Below are 17,024 nucleotides of genomic sequence, written 5' to 3' on the forward strand. Positions count from 1 at the left end.
CCAAAACCAGTACAGTAGTAAAGGCACAAATAAAAGAGATGGAAACTTTTGTCTGGTCAGAGATTGTCATAGGATCATAGAATCATAGAATAGTTTGGGTTGGAAGGGACCTTTAAAGGGCATCAAGTCCAAGCCCCCTGCAATGAGTAGGGACATCCTCAACTAGATCAGGTTGCTCAGAGCCCTGTCCAACCTGCCCTTGAATGTTTCCAGGGATGGGGCATCCACAACTTCTCTGGGCAACCTGTTCCAGTGTCTCTCTGTCTCATTTTTGTAAAAAATGGCTTCCTTATGTCCAAGCCAAATCTATCCCCTTTCAGTTTAAAACTGTTGCCCCTTGTCCTGTCACTATAGGCTCTGCTAAAAAAGTCTTTCTTCATCTTTCTTAAAAAGAAGCCCCTTCCAGGTATTGAAAGGCTGCAATAAGGCCTCCCTGGGGCCTTCTCTTCTCCAGGCTGAACAACCCCAACTCTCTCAGCCTTTCCTCATAGCAGAGGTGTTCCCAGCCCTCTGACCATTTTTGTGGCCTCCTCTGGCCCTGCTCCAACAGGTCCATGTCTTTCCTGTGCTGAGGACCCCAGAGCTGGACGCAGCACTCCAGGTGGGGTCTCACCAGAGCGGAGCAGAGGGGCAGGATCACCTCCCTCGCCCTGCTGGCCACGCTGCTTTTGATGCAGCCCAGGATACGGTTGGCTTTCTGAGCTGCAAGTGCACATTGCTGACTCCTGTCCAGCTTTCCATCTACCAGTATTTCCCAAGTCCTTCTCCACAGAGCTGCTCTCAATCCCTTCATCCCCCAGCCTGTCTTGATACCAGGGGTTGCCCAGACCCATGTGCAGGACTTTGCACTTGGCCTTGTTGAACCTCATGAGGTTCACATAGGCCCACATCTTGAGCTTGTCCAGGTCCTTCTGGATGGTATGCATATGATGACGTATATAAGCACATCTTCTATGCAAGTTGAAATACGTGGTGTAAATAAAACAACGAGCCTCTTAGCAGGACAAGTGTCACAAGATAATCCTGTATGGCTTCAGTCTGTGGCTGACAGCCCATCCACTTGCTGAGTCAAAGGAGAGAAGGGGTGAGACAGCTTTTCTCTGTATATATTATGCCATTTATATCAGCTTCCTATTGCTCTGAGACTAAAGAAATTTGGCTTTTGTCAGACAAGCAGCAAATAAAACACATGCAGAATATCTGCTGAGTAAGAAGCAAGATTTCCTAAGCAGAATGTCACACTAGGCTACAACTAAATAGCAACAAAGAGCCCAAATGTTGAACTGGAAGCCATCAATTTGTGATTTACCCTCACACACAGCTTTGTGCTCTCATGCTATTTCTCTTTCAGTGCTTATTTTTGACCTTCCCCCTCTGGAGTACACCGTTGACATTGAAGTAAGCCTTATGGATTCATCTTTTCTGGAGCCAATCAAAGAGTATATCAAAAACATTAATCTTCCAGTTTCAACAAATATTTCAAATGTAGAAATGACAGTTTCAAACATCAACATTACAACAGGTGGGTTAGTTATTTATTTTTATATTCTGAGTGACATGCTTTTTTGCCAATATTTGATCTCTCCCAGTTTTACCATCCATCACGCTTAGAAATCAGCAAAACTCAACTGTCTCTGCTGCCTACTGAAAGACCCACCAAGACTGAAGCTCTAGCACACAACAGCAGGTTTTGTTATCTGCATCCCACCACTCCTTTTTATATAATGTTGGCATTAGCAATAGCCCTGAATGCTTTTCTTTTCCCAAGGAAAGGACAAAGCCAGAGGAAGCCTGAGCCGAAGGATTTTGCTCCGGTTTGACTAACAAGCAGTCTGAGTTACTTTCAAGTTTCAGGAAGCTGCGATAGCAGTTATCAGACTGTTTACTTCCCTTCACTTGTATTTGGAACGTAAATCGCTGTAAGAGGCTGTACTCTGACGCTGGCAGAGACAGGCTGCATGAGAAGCAGTCTTTTCCTGATACAACTCATGAAACATACTCTTACAGGGCAAGATATCAGACAGGTTTTATTACGAGTGTAATGGTTGTGCAGTGTCACATCCAAGTAACTAATACAGTGGAGGATATACAAGCACACCAAGCATTTACAACAGTAGAGGAGGAGATTTCATACCTTCTTATCACTGGCCCATAAAGCAGTGAAAGGAAGAGTTCATCAGTTCTCAAAACAACATGCAAATGAATCTTTTAAAGGCCTTCAGGGTCACACGCAACATGTAAAAATCACTTTGTTAATACCTTACTTTGCCAACAGCACATTAAGAGCAGAAAAACTTACACTGAAGTGGGTTTTGTTTTGTTTTGTTTTTTATTAGAAGGAATGTTTGTCTTTAAAGCACTTTGTGATAATTTTTTTCTCTCATGCAGCATCTGTCAGGATACAGTCAGAATGACACAGCATCTCACTAGACACCGGGACTTTGAATGACTATTACATGCTCTTGCAATCTTTAAAAGACTATACATTTGCTTTCAGCCAGGCAATATAGAAATATCCAATCTGAAAACTATCATAGGACCCTGGCCAATATGCCAGGTAAATTTTTAGGATCAGGCTTCACATCTCCACCCAATTATTTAAAAGTAATTGATCAGACTTATTTCTGTACCGGTCTGGTTCCCATTTCTGGTTAGTCATTTATATTAGTATAGTAAGATTTGCAAGGCGTCAGATCATCGTGTTTGCATCGTTCAAGTGAACTCACAAGAAGGGTAACATTTAGTTGAGATCACTGGCATAAAGATACAGCAGGGTAAACATATATCATGCTATACATTATGCTCTGTTTACCATTCTCATAGTATTTCTCTGTCTGTCTGACACTAGTCTGTCTGCCCAGTGAGGAGAACAATAGTTGTTGTTCTTGTGAAAATGGATATGCCTGGCCAAGTGCGGTGTGTCGTGACTTGATAACCTGCGCATCTGTCAGCCTAGCACCTGACCGGCCCTGTGGCTACATGAGGCAAATGCCTTTCTACGGGGCTTACTGTGAGCCTCAGACTGAAGGTAAGGAGAAACAGTGCTGAACTTCAGCATTGTACGACTTGTATATTGGTTAGAAGATGGAATAGTGTTAAAGGTGTGATAAAGCAGCACATCAGGACTGACCTGGCTACCACATTGCCCATGAATGTGGAAAGTGTGTAGAGATGCTCTAGAGCTCTTCTCTTTGTGACATGGGTCCACCTTGACCCAAGTACTTGCAGATGTTTAGTGCCATACTGGAGCCCCAGCTGCTGGAATCACTCACATGCCTCTTTGGGACTTTCAGCTTCCGCTAAGCAAAGAGTTTCATCTCATCATATTTTCAACAGAGGAACTTACAAATGTGACCAAAGTGTGCCATAGTGCTCAAGAGAAGAGAAGGAACAAAAAGCCCCAGCATGTACCTTTTGTTTGGTTTTATTTTATGACTCTCGTGACAAGGTGCCCATGAGTTTTTAGAAACCTGACTGATGACTGGACACTTAGGCTTGGCAGCACTGGGATGGAGCACTACCTGTTGTCTCTGCAATCCAAGACAAACCCCCCCAAGGCTCTGCCTTTGCTGGTGGTGGAGCAGCATGCAGAGATACCCAGAGGCAGCCCTAGAGCTGGAAGCAGTCCAGTGCTGTCAGCATGCCCGTTCTAATCAACTCTGCTTAGAGGCAATCCTTTTATCACAGGGCAGCTTCATATCAATACTGCTGTACTATTTCCAGGACTAGAGCTAGTATCTCTTCCATGTGGAAGCCGCACACCCCTAAGACGTCCAGGGCCATGGGTAAAATGTTCCTCTACCACATCGTATGGACATGTCCTTAAATGGACTCAGCTTAGAAAATTCCAGTATCTCTCTAAGCATTTTATGCTCTTTTGTGCCCATTGATGGGTCTTCACCCATAATATTACCCTCCCAAAGTCATTGAGGATTTTTCCATTCATTTCAGTGAAACATAGGTGAAGATTCATCCTGTGTAACTTTCACTATGTAAAAATTAAGTATCTGATAAAAGTTATTAATCTAAATTCTCTGTAACTGGAGCAATGTAACAATTCAACCATTGTAGGAAAGCTGTCTATCACCTTCAGAATGTATCACCTTTTGAACATGTCTACAGCTTTGCATCAGCTAGAGAGAGAGTCTAGATATCTAGCAGATGCCAGGCATCTAAATTAGATATAGAAAATTAGGAGAATCCCAACTTTCCTATTATACAGATGAATCTTTCCAAGTTGTAAGATTTTGATTTAGGATTAAGATGGCTTCACCAAGGGCAAACTGTTCCTGACTAATCTAGCGATCTTAGAGGATGGAGTGACTGCATCAGTGGACAAGGGAAGAGCCACAGATGTCATCTACCTAGACTTCTATAAGGCCTTTCATATGATCCCCCACAACATTCTTGCTGCTAAACTGCAGAGATGTGGGTTTGACAGATGATGGACTGTTAGATGGATAAAGAACTGGCTGGATGGCCACGTCCAAAGAGTTATAGTCAATGGCTCATCATCCAAGTAGAAGCCAGTAACAAGTGATGTCCTCAAGGATCTGTACTATTTAATCTTCATCAGTGACATAGACAATAGGATTGAGTGCACCCTCAGCAAGTTTGCAGATTACACCAAGCTGAGTGGTGCATTTGATTTGCTAAAGGGAAGGGATGTTGTCCAGAGGGACCTTGACCACTTGAGGAGTGGGCCCGTGCAAACCTCACGAGGTTCAACAAGGCCAAGTGCAAGGTCCTGCACATGGGTCTGGGCAACCCCTGGTATCAAGACAGGCTGGGGGATGAAGGGATTGAGAGCAGCTCTGTGGAGAAGGACTTGGGAAATACTGGTAGATGGAAAGCTGGACAGGAGTCAGCAATGTGCACTTGCAGCTCAGAAAGCCAACCGTATCCTGGGCTGCATCAAAAGCAGCGTGGCCAGCAGGGCGAGGGAGGTGATCCTGCCCCTCTGGTCCGCTCTGGTGAGACCCCACCTGGAGTGCTGCGTCCAGCTCTGGGGTCCTCAGCACAGGAAAGACATGGACCTGTTGGAGCAGGGCCAGAGGAGGCCACAAAAATGGTCAGAGGGCTGGGAACACCTCTGCTATGAGGAAAGGCTGAGAGAGTTGGGGTTGTTCAGCCTGGAGAAGAGAAGGCCCCAGGGAGGCCTTATTGCAGCCTTTCAATACCTGGAAGGGGCTTCTTTTTAAGAAAGATGAAGAAAGACTTTTTTAGCAGAGCCTATAGTGACAGGACAAGGGGCAACAGTTTTAAACTGAAAGGGGATAGATTTGGCTTGGACATAAGGAAGCCATTTTTTACAAAAATGAGACAGTGAGACACTGGAACAGGTTGCCCAGAGAAGTTGTGGATGCCCCATCCCTGGAATTATTCACAGTCAGGTTGGATCTCCCTGCCCATGGCAGGGGGCGTTGGACTGGATGATCTTTAAAGGTCCCTTCCAACCAAAACCATTACATGATTCTAAGAATCTGTGATTAAGTTAGAAGAAAAAGCTAAGAAATCACTTTGTAAGCATTGCTTTTGGTTATTTTTACACTTACTTTTATGTTTTTCCTTACAGAATCATGTGGCATGGGAGAACCCATTGTAATGTATATGTCAGTCAGACTCGACACAGACTTTGGGGATGATCTCAGGAATTCTTCTTCTGAATTATACAAAAAATATAAGGCTGACCTTGAAAAAGCGGTAATGACTTTAGTTTTCTATCTAAAGAGGTACAAAGCCCTCTAAGAAATACGGTATTTACCCTAAGTGTCTGGGGAATAGGGTACACTGTCACTGTCTCTGTGGGGAGCTGTGAAGTGTGCAGCAGTGGTAGCTACAAAGTGGGCCAAAGCTGACCTCCACTGAAAGGCAATGTCCATATTCCCATTCATTTTAATATGCTGGCCGACAGGGAAGTATTTAGGAATCTTTTGCATCAAAAGCATGAAAAAAAAAATCACATTATTGGTGCCAGCTTAAATCCACATGAGCACACATAGAATGAAACCATCAACACAAATTTATCCCATGACAGTGGGGAGAAAACTGGGCCTGCTCTATCAGATATGCTACGTGCCCTTATTCACATCAAAGTTGAATGGAGAGTTTCCTATTTTAAGCACACTAGAGTAATATACAGAGGACTTATGTCATGTAATATGTCTTTGTTTACAGTTTAATGCTAGCTACAGATGTTTACCAGGCTTTGTATCGGCAACAGTAACTGGTTTCAGGTAAGTAAACAATTTAATTTTTTCCTGGAAGACGCAAATCTTTATGTCCAGTATCAAGGAGACACCGGTCAGCAAAGACTACATTCATTCTAGCTAGAACCTGTGCCCAGTATATACATACTAAATAACAGTATAATAGCTGCAAAGGAAAGCCCAACTGTTAGCATGGAAATAGGATTGTGGGTACAATTCACTACTGTGCAAAAGTCCAAGAAACATAATCATTCTCCATCTGGATCAAAGCCTTTTGTGGGAAAGACTGGGAAATTCCACTCAAAAGGGGAAAAGGATGCGAGTAAACCTAACATAATTTCCTAGGTCATCAGGAAGATGAATTAGTACATTGACTCTGGATATAACATTGGATCTGGATAACAGAGACATTACTCAAGTTCACACATATTTAAATGCAGCTGTATTTTAGGTTTTCTAAGGGAAGTTTACTAGAAATAGACAGCAGACGAAGGAGATGATGTCACATAAAGGTGTTCTTACTTTGGGAAAAGCTGTTAGCACAACCTTCTTGTATACCAGCACATGTCTTGAGTCACAACAGGAGCCTTCACAGGTGTGCCTTGTGAAGCCTTCCTAGCCAGGCAAGATGGGTCACCACAACATAGAAAATCACTAATATGCAAGGAAATTTGATTCTGGTGCTTCTCTCATTCTTGTATCTGTTTAGGCCTGGAAGTGTTTTTGTGAACTACGAAGTAAAAGCAGGAGCAGCAAGCTTTGATCAGATAGCAAGTTCCAATAGATTTGTACCACGATTTCTACATGCATCATACGAGCTAAAGCCAACTACCTTCACAACAGAAATAACTAGTAAGTTCAAAGCTCTCTCAGTATTTTCCTTCAACCTTTACTTCAGTATTTCTAGCGTGAACCACGTAGCTGCCTTATACTGTTGATTATTTGGTACTGGACCTTCAAAAAACATTTATTTCTCTGGTTGTTTGATTTCATCCCATGCCACCAAAGCTTAGGGCTTACATGAGATGACCATGCACGCAGTACCTCCCACGGAAAACCAAATCCTACCAGCTGCTCTACTGAACCCTGATGCAGTCTTTCCATGGGAGAGAGATGGAATACCCTTAAGTTCACCACCAGAACTGAGACAGCTCTTAGCATATCAGGCTGCCAGCACTTCCCACTTCTTCAAACAAAACAAAAACCTCTTGCAGTTTACATGAGAACAGGTTCCCCCGGCTTCCTTGGCATATTTTCCATGCTGCTGCTGGAGAGTGTGTTACAATTCAGTTATCTGATCAAGTGCCTCAGAGGTGCTGGACCCTCAGTGCACTGAGCGCTGGACTGTCTGTCTCAGAGGATTACTTCAACCTGGTTGCTTGTCCTCCTAGTTTATCTACTTAGAAAGTAGTGGCATGATAACATTTCTGGCTTTCTGCATAAAACCTTCTGGGATCTTTGGCTGACAAAGATAGTAGAAGAATATGTTGCAGGAAGATTGCATAGCTTGTATCAGAAGTAGTGCCCTGCAACTGATGCCGAGTGCATATTAGTTGTGAAGCACCTAGGATTCCCACAACATGAAAGACACCATATGAACATGAGCTGAAATCACAATACTGCAAAATGTTGCTCTTTGTCTTCCCAGATCAGACAAACTTCACCGTGAGTCCTGTAGACATTTTTGAAGGGGATACAGTACAACTGACTTGTCAGATAAATTCAGGAGCTGACAATATGACCTGGTATTATTTTGATCGGGCCATTTCAAGCGGCTTCCCATATTCGATAATGAGAAAATTGTCAAGGAAAGCCTCAGAGTCGACTCTTAAAATTGCCAACGTTACAATGAAGGATTCTGGTATGATTTTCTATCATTAAAACAGCAGATGTAAATCTCTAGAGTGACTAGTTCTATAAAAAGCAAAGAGGAATGTAGTGACTGCATTTTCCTAGAGTAAATGTGAAAAATACACTGTCCCTTGTAATTTTCCAGTGGTTTTTTTTTTTTTTCTTTAATGAACTACATACTGACTGGCATTACCAGTAAGATGTGAACTGACTGAAGTGACTATACAGGCCTGGGTATTCTCAGTGCCAGCCTTCACTGTCATATCACAGGAGAACAGCAGTGACTACATGGCTGTGAGGCCTTCCTACCCTTTTGGTGTGGTAACTTGAGGCTGTGGCTGAATTTGTCCTTGGTGGCCCTTGCCCCCTTTGCAAACATAACCTAACTAAGCAGAGCTTGGAGTTGGAGTTTTTCATGCGCTCATGTTTAGGGCTTTTTGAAAATCAGAACCAGGTAAAGTGGTGGCATTTTACTGGGAGGAGTTACCAGGGGAATTATCATGTGTTATCAGAGCTTTAACTCAAGGTCCCACTCAGTTCTTCTCTTTGGACCGTGAGTTTTACATTCAACTTCAAAAAGGGTAGCCTGTGGCCACATATTTGGGCACACATATGCGAGGTAGGAGTCGTGGCTCCAAAATACTTTGGGCTAAGGATGCCCTGAACCTTTGTGTCTCCACTCCTATGTAAGTGGCCTACTCACTTGGCTATGCCAGTGGGGAAGGGGAACCCACGTACCTAACGTATGAAAAAGTTTGGAGCTCTGATTGATTGCCAATTTCAAAAGGAAGCTTGGCTGCATCCAGGGGACAAGTGCCTGAGAAAGGTTGATCAATACTCTGCTCTCTTTGTTAATACATTCTGAGCAACGTATGAGCCTACAGTTAGAGTGCCAGCTCTTGTGGAGTCCACCCTGGGCACCTATCTCTCACCCATTCTGTGTAGGAACCTTTTGCACAGTCAGTCTGCATTCTTACCATGACATATTGCTGCCACATGGACTATGGGCAATATACAGATCCCCAAAAATACCAACTCAGTCAGATTTTAAGTATTTCAGTCCCAGAGTGCAGGTTTCTTCTCAAGTACCCATCAACACTGAAGCTGCTTAATCTGGATACACTCGGCACCAGGAGTCTGCAGAAAGCATACTGCTGATGACCTGAGGGTACATTTTGATTAGCAAGTAGCAGAGCCACTGCAGAGCAGGGAGATGTGAAAACTAGGTGTGGAAGTAGCTCCCGGCTCCTAACTACAAATGTAGAGGAAAAAACAGCAAAACGTGTTCCCAATGCTAAGATATTGCCTATGCTTTACAGGTTCCTATAAGTGCGTTTTCACAAACAGCAGTCAGTCTGACACACTGATATACACGGACACGAAAACGATAGCAGTATCTCCGCTACACATGACTCCAAACTTAGACGACATCAGTATTATATGCAATAGTCTTGAAATGCAGACAAACAGTCCTCTGCTGTCCTGTTGTATTGACAGACAGCTACCATCACTTACTGGTGACTGGAAAGTAAATGGAGAAATCAATATTACAGGTAAGATTAACAAAAGATTGTCTTTCACCTGCTAGGTTTGTTTATTCTTCAAAGATCTTCTCCTAATTGGCTACCCCAAAAGCCAAGTCCTAGGATGAATACAGGGTATGCTCCAAAGGGGTGTGCGTGTGGGAAGGAGAATGGATGGATGGCGTGGTACAGACTCTATAGGACAATGGATGAATGGCATGGTACAGACTCCATACGTGTTGTGCAGGTGCCAGTGGGATTCTGGGCATCTCCATGAACTGTGCAGACATTGATGCTTAAAACTGTGCCATCCAGCATCATAGCAGCTCTTTCCAAAAACCTTATTTCTGCATTTTCTAGTTTTGAGAGCAAGGATGAGTGCATCAGTCTCTACTACTATCTCCAGAATCACCCTTGGGGTATGAAAAGCTTCTGTGTACCACATACAGAGGTTTGGCAACCAAGAAAGGCAGGTGCTACACTTTGAAACAGCTGCAGCATAGCTAAACACTGAGTGCATGGTTTCCCTCTCCACCTGTGGTTGTGATGCATCACGTCAGTTGAGTCAGTGGCATCCCACAAGACTTTACTTTTAATATGGAAATAAAGAGTTAATAAGGTTCTGAGTAAATGTATTACAAAGAGTTGCAAAATAACTTCAGTAGAAATGCTCATAAATGTCTATGAACCACAGTCATAAACAGCCTATTGCCCTCTTAATATTTTATGGATATGGATTAACTGTTTATTGTTAACTGTTCGTTATAAATGGAATTTAGCAGAAAGCAGGACAGCAAAATGAGACAAAACCTTCAAAGCTCATGTGCACGGTCATTTCCACAGAGGACAGGTACTGGTGTGCAGCAGGTCCTTGCAGAGAGAGGGCTGATCCTGGCCTACTGTAATGAGCTGTTTTGCCCTTGATTCCCTGTGGCCGGGCTTTCCCCCAGGAACTCTGCTCTCATGCCAGATGCATTTTCAGTTGCAGCATGGGACAGTTTTAGTGGGGTTTTCCCCTTATAATTAAACCAGAACCCTTCAGATTTAAAGTTGAATGACTGTCAAGTACCTCCAAATGTTTATTTCAAAATAGGATGACACTAAAATCTGCACTATTTACTCCTCTTTTACTTATCTTACTCATCCTAAACATCACAGATAATGAGGTTAGGCTGAACTAGAATACTCTGCATTTTGGCTTATCCTGAGGTATCCAAGCAATGTTGTTGTTCTCAGATTGGTTTCGCCAGTAGATGCCCAGCACCGTGCTGAGAGACTTCAGGCCTTTGGAAGACCACTGTGAGTGTTGCCAGAGTAAAAGATGTGAATGAACTTCAGAAACGATGAGTTAAAAGACCCGTGCTGTCAAAGGTTACATACAAACCCACAAAGTCTTCCTTAGCTAGAGTGATTGCTTGTGGTTTCCAGAGCCCAGGTATTTTTGGACATCCATAGCCCTTCAAGAAATGTTTATTTCTCTCTAGGATTCTCCAATTTCACTAAAAACTGCACTGAATACAAGCTCAACATCAATGAATTACTATGCCATCCTGAGAAGTCAGGTACAGTGACGACATATACATGCGAGCTGCAGACTGGACAGGGTGCCAGGCGCAGTCAAAACATCAGAGTGACGTACCTCCGGACAGGTAAGAGTCAGGTAGCATGTAACAAACCATCAGCTTTTTAATGTGTACGTGGCTTCTGTGGCACATGTCATTTGCAGGCAAATGATTATAACAAGTGACTCTCAATAATATAACATTTATCTTGTGTTGTCTCAGCCCACGTAACAATATCTTCAAGCATAAACTCATCAGTTTCCGAGGGATATGCTTTCAATCTAACCTGTGAAAGTGATGTGAGCAGTTATGACAGTATCAGTTGGAAAATCCAGTCTGGAAATAAAACAAAAACAGTAGACTGTGGTACGTGCATCAAAAATAGCAAATTTCCAGCCACGTCTGTGCTCACAGTGAAGACTGCCACACAGGACTGGAACGGTGAGTGAACCTGGTTTGTATTGGCTACAAAGGCAATGAAATCACTGTACCAGATCATTTACCTAGCATCCCTAGCCCTGCCACAGTAAATAAAAAAAAGAGTTAAAATCATAACTGCTGGAGGACAGCAAGACATGATGCTGCCAACAACGCTATGTTTGTTCAGTACTAGGGCTCATGACCATGCAAAAGCTGAGGAGCACTTCTGTTGAATGAGCCATGCTTTTTGTGTCACTTCTTTCAGGCACCTACATCTGCACATTCTCCCAGAAGAACCTGGAGAGTTCTGCCAACATGACAATTGAGATTATTTCCTTGCCTCTGAAGCAGAACATCCTGATAGACCCCATTGAAGCACCTATACAGTGCAAACTGCCACAAGCCCTTGAGTGCTGCATAAGTGCTAACACCATGGAAGATTACACTGTCACATTTGTGGTTCAACAAAATGAATTTCAAGTTGGTAAGAACAATAAACTTACAGAATCACTAGTTGCACTGTGTGTCACAACCCAGTCCCTGCGTTTTTTTGTTTCCGGTTAGGTCCGTGTAACCAATTCATATTTACTGCTATTATGACAACCCACAAGCACTCCTGAGAGTGTAAAAAACGGGTAATGGACTTTTTTTAGGATGGTTGCTATGCCTGGGGATCATGGCTGAGATTAATAGAAGAGCAACTGAAGTCACTGCTGTAGTGATAAATACATAATAGGTAAATTCGATGTTTGGTTTGCCTTGCCAGGCAGTGAGAAGTGAGCATCCTCATCATTGTTCAGACGAGAAATTGCTGAACTCCATTTATTTGCTTTTATCTTCCACTCTGCCACTTTTTTGAACTGAGTATCAAGGAAACCCCTGAAAGGAGGTTGTAGCGAGGTGGAGGTCGGTCTCTTCTCCCAAGTAACAAGCGATAGAACAAGAGGAAACGGCCTCAGGCTGCGCCAGGGGAAGTTTAGGTTGGATATTAGGAAAAACTTCTTCACCGAAAGGGTGGTCAGGCATTGGAACAGGCTGCTGAGGGAAGTGGTTGAGTCCCCATCCCTGGAGGTATTTAAAAGAAGGGTAGATGTGGTGCTTAGGGACATGGTTTAGTGGTGGACTTGGCAGTGCTGGGTTAACGGTTGGACTCGATGATCTTAAGGGTCTTTTCTGACCTTAATGATTCTATGATTCTATTCTTATTCCTTAAGAAGATAATCTACTAATTCATGAAAAATGTATAACAACACTTTAAGAATGCAATTCAGAGAAGTATTCTGATTTCTTCAAGGATAGAGGTAACATATCTTCAGCAGCACAAAAGCCTAAGCTTCTATGTCTTCAAATTTAGGGCAATTCTGCAGCTTCCCCGGCATGTTTTTATATACTAGACGTTTTCAAGTGGGTTACAAAACAGTTAATTTGAAAAAAGCAAAGGAGAGCCACCTAAACTAACTCAGAAAGCACGCAGGAGTGTAAAAACAACAGGCTGAAGTGTAAAGCAGGTGGAGCTGAGGGGTCCTTCGGCTGCTGAGAAAAATGCCAAGATCTTGTTGGAAGAGGTTGCAGTCAGGGACCCTCAGGCACAGGCATACTGAAAAGCAACGGGACTGTGGTGCAGATCCTGAGTTCAAAAGAACCATATAAGAACAGCAAAAAAGTATCCTAGCCTAAATGAAACACCTGTGGTAGAAGCAGAAGCAGAAAAAGTATTCTCCAAAATGGTTTCTAAAGCAAATTTTGCTTCCTGCAGAGTAAAGGAGGGTTTGGGCAGGATTTGCTCGTACACCAGTAGTTGAAAAGGCACTGATCATGCAGCAGCTGCCAGAAGATTTATTAACTGGGGAGTAAGAGACAGAATATAAAAAGGAAGTTTTTTCACAAAGGAAGTTTTTTTTCTCTAAGACCCACAGAAAAGAAAGTCTTGCAGATGCTTTCTGCTGTCTGCTAGCTGATTGACCCCAAATCTGTGTTAACCTATCTTAACCCTTCCATACAGGGAAACAGAAAAAAGGAAATTTGTTTTGCTACATGTACAATTACACAGAAACAGAATGCAGCAAAGAGAAAAATGTCACGGCACATTGCAAGTTTATTAACAACATTGAACAGGAAGTCAACAGTGAAAATATAACACTGCGCCTGATACTTGGTAAGACAAAAATTTCTATTTAAAGCTGTTAAATAGGAAATCCAAGTATCTTTGTTAAATCAGATGCCACAAATTTATCACTGGTGACACCTAACAGGAGCAGGTTTTTTTAGCCAAGAATTTTTGTCTCCTTCTTTGACAGGAAATTTTGAAATACAGAGGAAAATATCAATTTTGCTGTAATTTTAAAAAATAAATAAACAAGATGTTTTGTCTTCACTGTATTTGACAGTGGCCTCAGTATGTTCCCAAGCAGTTGTAGTTCAGTCATCTTCTGTCCCTACTTCCTTCTGGCGTAACCTGCACCACTGAGCTTCATCTCCTGTGTTGAAATGTGGTCATGCAGCTCCCAGCTTGCACCAACAATTTAGCAAGGGTAAAAGATTGTGGCGCCTCAGGAAGAAGCTCAGGAGGTCAGCCTGTAGGAGAGCATATCCACTTTAAACAAAAGAATGGCAGCCTCCATGAGGTGTTGCAGAGACCTGGGCAGACCCAGCTTCCAGTCAGCTCTGCAGGAAATGCTGGGTAATTACAATTCAACGTTGCTAAATCCAGTTTTGTTGTTTAGTTCTGACCAGAGTTTGGATATTTCAGCTTCTTATTCTGAATCGGAAAGAAAGAAATGTTGGACATCCCCATAATGCAGAAATTTTGTTTTTTTCCACAGTAGTGATGTCTACTGTTGAATCACTGTATCTGGCCAGATTTCACTTTCTTAGGCAATAAATATGCAGACGCTTTATTTACTTTAATCAGCAGATACTTACGGATATAACTAATCCAACCAAAAGTGTTGAGGCCTTAAGATCTTAATGAATTTCCTATTAGAAGACCTTATCAAGGTCTTAAAGAATTTCCTATTAGTGCTGCAACAGCACTGAGTCTCTTAGCAGAATAAACTTTGTGTGAATTACTGTTCACATAGGGGTCAATATAATCCCACTCCACCCTTATCTAATCATGTAATCTAACAGACAGATCCTAAAACTTTGGGTATTGGTTTGTTGATTTGATTCAGTACTCAAAAGCAAGGGGCTTTATTCAATTTTCTTTTTAATTTCATTATTCCAAAAAATTGGGAATGCAAGACATATACATCCTGAAAGGTCATAATCAATGAAGAGAGCAAGCTGAAATCCTAAATAATTTAAAGACCTCTGAACTTCAGGAGGTCACAGGTTTGATGGGGGTAAATTATTCATCTCCCTGCTTCTTAGTTTTCTACGTCTATGTCTTTTTCTCAACACAGGTAAGGAAGTTTCCTGCTCAGACAGCTTTGGCACTGGAATAGAAGGGGCCACATTAATAAAGCCATGCTGTGAGTTAAATAATCCAGATGGTTTTACCAGAGGCAATAAAATTTACAAGTGCTCCAAGAAATCATGGATGATTGAAAGGAATGACTGCCTGTCTGTACCAGTAAACCAACTGCTGACTAGTGCCAAGGTAATATTTATGAGTTTTCTAGAGGTTGGGGCGGGGGAGGGAAGGAGAGAGCAAAATTTTTTGTTGGATGTTTTTTTGCTTAACATAATCTAAAATATATGAAACACTAAAAAATCAAATATTCAATTAAAACTGTCTTTTAAAGGATGTAAAGAATGATTGGATATATCTATACAAGTCAGTGAAAGAGACTAGGTCCCCTTCTCTGGCCTAGAGCACATGTGGCACTGCATGGCTAACATCCATACACATGGACGCTCTCTCCCCCAGACAAGGTGACCTTATTCAGAGCGTCCAGCAAGAGCAATCACTGGCCTGGGGAGTTCTCTGAACCATGCTCAGGCATTGCCTTGGTGAACGCTAGTTGGCACAAGCCCAACGCATGCTACAGAGTACACTAACAACCATGCAATAGGGACAACTCTGGGCCACTGCCCAACCTCAGACCCAGGCCCTGTTTACCATGCCCCCTCAGCATGCTACACTTCACAGATAGGTGCTGGGCCTCGGCTTTCAGCCTAGGTATCCTATCACAGCACTCTTCACTTCTACAAACCATCCAGAGTCACCCTTCTCTCAGTGAGGTTAGATGAGAACAATTATCTTTCTTTCATCAAATATGTTTATTTTAGTAAATTAGGCACAGCAAGGTCCCAGGCAGAGGTACAGCTACTCAATTATGTATTTTTTTAACTTGCTAGATTGCTCCCTCATATGATTTGGGCCCAGGCCAACTATTTTCTCCCCCTAAATTTCCAGGAGCACTCTGAGAATTAGCACAGATGAGAGATCACTCTCAATATGCAGTTAGGATACCCTGTTCTGGAAGGTCAGAGAGTTGAACACTACCAGCATGTCTAGAATGACCCTGGCTCTGTTTATTTTACTAGTATAAGGGTAGCCATTATGGAGGAGGATCAAGCTCCAGGCAAATTGCACACATGTGATGTACTGTTATCTTTTGTTCCAGAACTTGGTCAGCAGTCCTGAGGCAAAAGCAAACCTACCTAACTACCTTGCAGAGCTTAGGAAAAAGACAGAAAAAGAACAAAGCACAATAAACAATTCTCCTGCAGACCTTGGAGCAATCGTTACCATCCTGGATATGATCTCCTCTATCCCAGCAGATGCGGAAGAGGACAATATTCAAGTAAGGTTTTATTTTAAGTCTTGCCTATACTTATCAAGCCCTTTGGCCCCTTTTGTCACAGAGGATGACATACTTCCTGAAGAGATTTCACAGTTAGCTAGGGTCAGAAACAGGAAAGTATTAATGGAATGAGATGAAATGACAGCAGAGATGAAATGACAGCAAAGATACAGAAGAGTTTATGAAAAGTCAAAATGATGAAGACAAGGAGCCTATGCATGAAAGAGACACTGCTGTATTCTTAGCAACTAGAAATCTAGGGACTCGTAAATGTCTCTAGCATTCTAAGTTACAGGAAAGGACAAGGAATTATGGATGAAAAATGGGACATGAGCCAGCAATGTATATTTGCAGCCCAGAAAGCCAACCATATCTTGGGCTGCTTAAAACAGAAAAATGGCCAGCAGGTCGAGGGAGGTGATTCTCTTGCTCTACTCTGCTTTTGTGAGACCCTACTTGGAGTACTGCGTCCAGCTCTGGGGTCATCAGCACAGGAAAGACATGGACCTGTTGGAGCAGGGCCAGAGGAGGCCACAAAAATGGTCAGAGGGCTGGAACATCTCTGCTATGAGGAAAGGCTGAGAGAGTTGGGGTTGTTCAGCCTGGAGAAGAGAAGGCCCCAGGGAGGCCTTATTGCTGCCTTTCAATACCTGGAAGGGGCTTCTTTTTAAGAAAGATGAAGAAAGACTTTTTTAGCAGAGCCTATAG

At 42.7% G+C, this 17,024-nt stretch overlaps 1 protein-coding gene across 2 annotated transcripts in view; it reads left to right on the top strand.

Moving 5' to 3' along the window:
* Positions 1 to 17,024, top strand: part of ADGRF5 (adhesion G protein-coupled receptor F5) — a 47,862-nt gene that overhangs the window by 20,626 nt on the left and 10,212 nt on the right. Inside the window, exons 5-17 of one of the 2 annotated variants that reach the window (XM_009467327.2) lie at positions 1,352 to 1,522; positions 2,849 to 3,028; positions 5,576 to 5,703; positions 6,178 to 6,236; positions 6,919 to 7,061; positions 7,858 to 8,070; positions 9,380 to 9,613; positions 11,068 to 11,232; positions 11,368 to 11,586; positions 11,831 to 12,049; positions 13,568 to 13,720; positions 14,970 to 15,166; positions 16,137 to 16,316. In XM_009467327.2, coding sequence (XP_009465602.2) covers positions 1,352 to 1,522; positions 2,849 to 3,028; positions 5,576 to 5,703; positions 6,178 to 6,236; positions 6,919 to 7,061; positions 7,858 to 8,070; positions 9,380 to 9,613; positions 11,068 to 11,232; positions 11,368 to 11,586; positions 11,831 to 12,049; positions 13,568 to 13,720; positions 14,970 to 15,166; positions 16,137 to 16,316 — 2,261 coding nt within the window. The remainder of the gene's footprint in view (positions 1 to 1,351; positions 1,523 to 2,848; positions 3,029 to 5,575; positions 5,704 to 6,177; positions 6,237 to 6,918; positions 7,062 to 7,857; positions 8,071 to 9,379; positions 9,614 to 11,067; positions 11,233 to 11,367; positions 11,587 to 11,830; positions 12,050 to 13,567; positions 13,721 to 14,969; positions 15,167 to 16,136; positions 16,317 to 17,024) is intronic. The other variant, XM_087776146.1, reaches the window with a different exon arrangement.

Source organism: Nipponia nippon, unplaced genomic scaffold (assembly GCF_047370975.1).
Source record: "Nipponia nippon isolate SJK-2023a ecotype South Korea unplaced genomic scaffold, ASM4737097v1 scaffold_4, whole genome shotgun sequence".
NCBI classification, from domain to species: Eukaryota; Metazoa; Chordata; class Aves; order Pelecaniformes; family Threskiornithidae; genus Nipponia; species Nipponia nippon.